Source organism: Typha angustifolia, chromosome 13 (genome assembly GCF_048772165.1).
Source record: "Typha angustifolia cultivar Huaian chromosome 13, ASM4877216v1, whole genome shotgun sequence".
Lineage (NCBI taxonomy): Eukaryota > Viridiplantae > Streptophyta > Magnoliopsida > Poales > Typhaceae > Typha > Typha angustifolia.
Genome location: NC_133251.1, coordinates 1,703,449 through 1,709,448, shown reverse-complemented (window position 1 = coordinate 1,709,448; position 6,000 = coordinate 1,703,449). Strand labels below are relative to the sequence as shown.

Here is a 6,000-nt window from a genome sequence, read left to right as displayed (position 1 = left end):
ACAAGTGGAACCTTGCCAAGCTGGTGGCCATTTTGACAAAGCCAATGACCAAATCAAAGATTCTTTGCAATCTTTCCAAGAGATGACAACCAAGTCAGCATCAATATAGCCGCCACATTTATCACCACACCAATACATTAGATAGCATCCTTACTGGATAAGCATAACCCCCCCCCCCCCCCCCCCCCCCCCCCCCCCCCCCCCCAGTGTTACTCAAGGAGCCACTGTGATGATAAAGAATATTCCACCAATAGTTCAAAGAACAGTGCGAAATGAAATACTTGGGTATTCAGATGTCCCCCATGGAGCATCTCTTGGCATCACTACACTTTCAAGCTGAAAAGAAAAATATGTACATGCATATGTGCTACATATGTTTATCAATCTAAGCATTCTAATATATTTACAAGGTGTGATTCCTATACATGTTTCCAGTTGTCTTTATATTCTTTTGTATCCAAGGGATATGTGTACCCTTACAACAAATGATAGTAGGGATCTCTCATACAAGAGCATCTTGTTCAATGTCACCTTCAGGAGATTCGGCAAGTTTGTATTGTGAAAAGGAGATGAAGACTATGCACACACACGAATGGACCAGAAGAGAGGCGTTTAGGAATAAGACCTGACTAATCCTAAGTTGTAGAGAGATCTCGACCGGAATAGACTGCCGAAGAGAAATCGGGTCGGAGACTCTCGTGGAGGAGAATTAGAGTGATCAAGATGTCCTTTCACTTGGAGCATAGTCTGACCTATCTCCTTGCGTATACCATCTAAGATCTTGGAATCAACCGAGCTTCCAGCAGCACCACGGACATAGAAAGTGTTGACAGCTTTGCCTCCCCTGGTTGCTACTTCTGCCCTTGTCACTGTGAGGCTATTCTCACGGAAGATGCGTGTGACATCTGATAACAGACCAACTCTATCACTAGTGCATAACTCCAGCTTCAGACCCTGCAGAATGAAAGATATTTAACTTCAGACAGAATTCAGTGTAGCACTCAGGACTGAGCTATTAGATTTCAAACTTGATTCAATATTAGTTCTCTATTATCACATTGCAGATTGAAAAGAAAATTGCCATTAGGAAGTATTCAGGAACATTAAGAGTGTCTTTAATAACAATATTAAGACATATTTTGTGCCGCCAAGGTGGGGTTGAAGCAGGCAAGATGTACACATCTACAGATCCATTATTAGAGCAGTTGCTTTCATGAGTTGGATCCCCAACATCATGGTGCAACTTGTCCTTACCATCATAAATAAGCAATGTCCTCTAAGTCTAACTACAACACCTGCACCATAATGGTGCAGGTTAGCCTTACCATAAAATATAAGCCGACACATTCCAACTACAAGTTTGTAAAACATGAAGATGCAATAAGACTCTCTTATCCAACCACACATTCTACAACAAGAAAATACAATGTAGACATTACATGACAAACTACACCCACAGCATAACAACATGGAAACCAAGATGAAGCAGAATATTACACACAAACACAAGAAAATGTAAGGAAAAAATGAACAGCTGCATATATGTTTGATGAATTTCTCAAGTAATTACCTCAGATACTCTGCGTTCAATAGCTGCTTCAAGGCACTGGATTACTCGCTGTCTCTCGGCTTCTGAGTTAACAGGGGACCCATCTATGTGTCTAATACAGTACTCCTTCATAGATGAGATTAATACATTAACAAAAGAATTCAATACCTTGATAAAACCAATATATTTCATGAGAGAGAGCTAAAAAGGTGCCTGCAAAAATACCTGGTAAGCTTCTGGGCCCTCTGCATCAACGTTCCCATGAAAAACCACATATTGCATATCTGTTAAAGTGCAAATTGTGTCGAAAAGAAGCTTTGGTCGATCCTTACACCGAACAGTCACCACCGAGTAATCCTTATCAAACCATTTGACGACAGTCACCTTTGGTCTGTGATTAGCATTCCCTGAATCCTCATCTGACCTTTCATAATCCCGATCGGCAAACATCATCTGGTGAAGCCTCCGTTCTGTGTGTGTGACTCCTGCCGAGACCGACGTCTTGGCTCCTCGAGTCTTGTTGTTCCCCTTGAGCACATTACAGAGAAGCTCCTTAATTTTGGAAAGCCTTTCTGGATCTACAATTGCCGATCCCGTTTCCTCATCGGTCACCTGCATTACCGCGGCCGCTCTGGTGTTGTGTGTCCAGACCTCACCATTCACCACACTGCACTTTAGATTGGTGAGCACAGCACTCACTTCAGAGAGCAAACCAGGTCTATCTGTTCCAGTTAACTCAATCGAGGTGTACTCAGAAGAAGGCTGAACGCCTACAGATCTCCTCCGCGAAGGTATGAAAGACGAATCAGCTCCAAGAGACTGCAAAACAACCAGATAATATTCATATATAGATGTCTAAATTCAGCTTATAAAATAGGCTATCTAGTGTAATCAAATTTACCTTACGAATATAATCAACTAACTCATTTAGCGTCGCGTCATCCGTAATTTTCTTGCCATCTCGATTGGTGACATTAAACACTGACACAGAAAAAAGGGCAATCAAGATGCAACTTTTGGACTTCTACAAACAACTAAAAACAACAGATAAGGAATATATTCCCCACCGTCCATGAACCATCCACCATCTGATGATATATAAGCCTTGGTTATGATAAGATTCAGATCTGTGAGAACCTGAACTACTTCTAGCAAGATTCCATATTTATTCGCACTGTCGACCTAAATCAAGCACAAACAAAAAAGAAAAAGAAAAAAAGGCATTATTATCGTTTTTTTTTCTTTTCATAAATATATTTAAATTAGAAAAACAAGGGAGTGATCAAAAGATTACTCGAACAACTGTTGCATTTGCGCACGACTCGTTATCGATCACAACCCTGATAAGGAAGGAATAAACTTGATATGGTTAACTAACAAATCCAAAGAAAAAGAAAAAAAAAAACTGCATAAGTTGTTGGAAATTACCTGGGAGGGTTCATCTTCTGAATAAACTTCTCATATTCGTCATCACTATCCCAAGAAGAACTCAGTTCTGCATCTGGAACAAGAAACCATTCCAATCAAACACACATGTTAGATCAACAAAGAGATCCAAATCACGAACAGAACGCCCACAACAGAAAATTCTCTCCTTTTTCTACCCAACAACTACCCATAAGAGCGCCGCGCAGCGCAGACCCAATTGGCGAGATAAGGAAAGACCGCATACCCATCATAGATCAAGGGAGGAATCACCAATCCCGGCCAAGACCCCAAAAGGTTGCTGCAGCGAATCCCCTCCTCTCTCCTCTTATCCACCCTTTCCCGCTGTCTTCCTCCGATAAGAGAGGAGGAGGGAGAATCAAGAGGGATCTCTCTCTCTCTCTCTCTCTCTCTCTCTCTCTCTCTCTCTCTCTGCGCGCTTGCGCTATAACTCCCTACTCGCGTCTCTCGCGAATTGGGCCGTTTCCCAGCGAGAGAAAGGAGGGTGCGCTGTCCGTCTACTATAAAGTTCCACACGCACTTGCGCATTTTAGCAGGCACCCCTGCTTTACTTACTTACCTTAATTAATTAATTATGTTTACTTAATTAGGACTCCGTTGGTTGTTATTGCTACTCTAATGAACAATTATAAAGGTAGTCTTAAGGAGTAGGCACGTGCAGTGAAAAGGGTGTGAGGGGATTAGGTTTGGAAAATCTTTGAGGGGGTCTCAGGGAATCTTGGTGGTAAAGGGATGTAATTGTCAATTGGCCCACCTTTCAAAAGAATATATAAAAATTTAATTTCAAACCTTTTAGGAAACGGATTCATTATGTGAACGGTAAGTTGGAAAGATTGTCGTCCGAGTTTTAACTATTTACTTTAATAGTTATTTGGAAAAGGACTGCATTAAATCTTTTACTTCTGGATGCAAATTAAGATGATAGAGACTCCTAATCAACTATTAATTAAGACAGTCTTTCTAGTCAAACTTAATTATAAAAATCTCGATGAGAATTTAGAGTATTATTCGGTCTTAACACACAGTGTTTAATGTTAGCACGCAACAATGTTGGGCAAGTAATTATTTTGAAAACGTTCGATTGTACGACAATGATGGCCGAGTAAGTATATAACTAGTGACTGATATTATTTATTAAATGACTTATAATATTTATTATGTATTGTCACAAACTACACTAATTCCTCAATATTTTCGCATACTATCTAAGATAAGAAGTTAAAAATAAACTAACTCGTATGTATGTTACTTTGATGTCATCTATTTGGACTAAAAATATGATCCATCAAAAGATTATTACCATAAAGCTTAAGTAAATATGTACCTCTATAATATAAAGCCAGAATAATAACCAAGCGTTAAAATAACCATATATTATAGATATAAATATTATTTATTAAAATTATATCTTATATTTACATACTGACATAATTAATAATTTATCTTTAATTTAACAACAAGCTATTTCAAGTATTTTATCATAATCCATCACTTATCTATACTTTCTTTCTAACATCTTATTAATATCCTATCATAATTCATACTCATTAGTCATTTCTCATCTCTTTCCTATCATATTCTTTTTGTTTTACACTAAATAAATAAAATTTGACTTAAACAATATAGATATCAATAATTTAATATAAAAATAAGTACATATTATTATTATGAAGTATTATTTTAATTATGTACGCTTAAATATAAATATTGGTGTTATAATTTTTTAATAACATAAGATTTGTTTTGATATAACAAAAGTATAATCTAAATTATCTTATTATCAAAGTAAATTAAATATGTACTAATATCGTTAAAAATATAATATTAATAAACTAATATGTTAAGTAAATATTTATTCATAGATAAAATAAAATAATATTACTATTTAAATTATATATTAACCTAGTCAAATCTTTTCTCTTTAAATAAAAGTAAGAAATTCGGGGAAGAAAATAAATACATAAAAGTGTACATATTTTAATATTATTAATAATATCATGTTTTAAGCTAAAATAAAAAATATAAACATAGAATAAGATATTACAAAATATAATAATATTTAAAAGAAATTATATAATATAAAAAAATATTCATATACCTAACGCTCTTGCATTGCACACAGCTTTAGCATTGCACACCTACCTTAGTATTACAACTTCATTGGCATTGCATATCTACCTTAACATACAACTCTATGGGCATTGCAGACTTACCTTAGCATTACATACTTGATTATTAATAATTACATATAAGCATACTTAGTTGTTATTCATCTATCTCATAAATCTACTTTATATCAAATCTAAAAGTACTTTCCAATTCTTTTTTCTTTTTTTTTTAACTTTATATTACATTAAAAAAATTTATTATACCCTTATTTCAAAATAGAAAGAAATATAGAAATAATTATTCATAGAATAAGTTTCTCATTTTATTCATAATAAATAGGAATTGTTATTCTCATGTGAAGAGGCCTAACTCCTAAGTGATATCGTCGGCGGAACATGCCTAGCACGTGTGTCTCTTTCTTTCTTTCTTTTCTTCTTTCTTTAAGGGTGATACATTATATATACTTATCATTCATGATGTTTTCCATTAGATATTATTAATATATTATTGGAAAATGATACAGGCCCTATAAATCTTACAATAGTCATGGGTTTTCTAATGAGACGTTCGTCACATTCCCCACATAAAATATTACAGTAATAGACTTTGTTACAAAACTTTACTATATTATTATTACTTATTTTTACATAAAGCTCTTTATTTATATAAGTTTTCATATTTTCATTACTTGTCCATTATAAATTTTCTAAGCATCACAGGAATAGAGAGATAATGAGATTTATAAGTGATCATTTGGGAGGTTAGATGTAATTAACCCTGTTATAAATTATGAGTGCTCCACCAATATTTACTTGAGACTTCTTATAATGGGACTACAACTATTATTTACCTTGGCATATTTTGTTTAGGTAATGGAATTAAAGGCTGCAGATAAA

At 35.1% G+C, this 6,000-nt stretch overlaps 1 protein-coding gene across 1 annotated transcript; it reads right to left on the bottom strand.

The window, feature by feature from the left end:
* Positions 1-278: 278 nt before the first annotated feature.
* LOC140774363 (ACT domain-containing protein ACR4-like) lies at positions 279-3,485 on the bottom strand. The gene is made up of 8 exons (XM_073117331.1): positions 3,222-3,485; positions 2,978-3,050; positions 2,844-2,889; positions 2,617-2,731; positions 2,451-2,530; positions 1,775-2,368; positions 1,571-1,675; positions 279-954 (listed from the first exon to the last, which is right to left on the bottom strand). The coding sequence occupies exons 1-8, from the start codon at positions 3,226-3,228 to the stop codon at positions 613-615; spliced, it is 1,362 nt and encodes a 453-aa protein (XP_072973432.1). The 5' UTR covers positions 3,229-3,485; the 3' UTR covers positions 279-612.
* Positions 3,486-6,000: the final 2,515 nt, after the last annotated feature.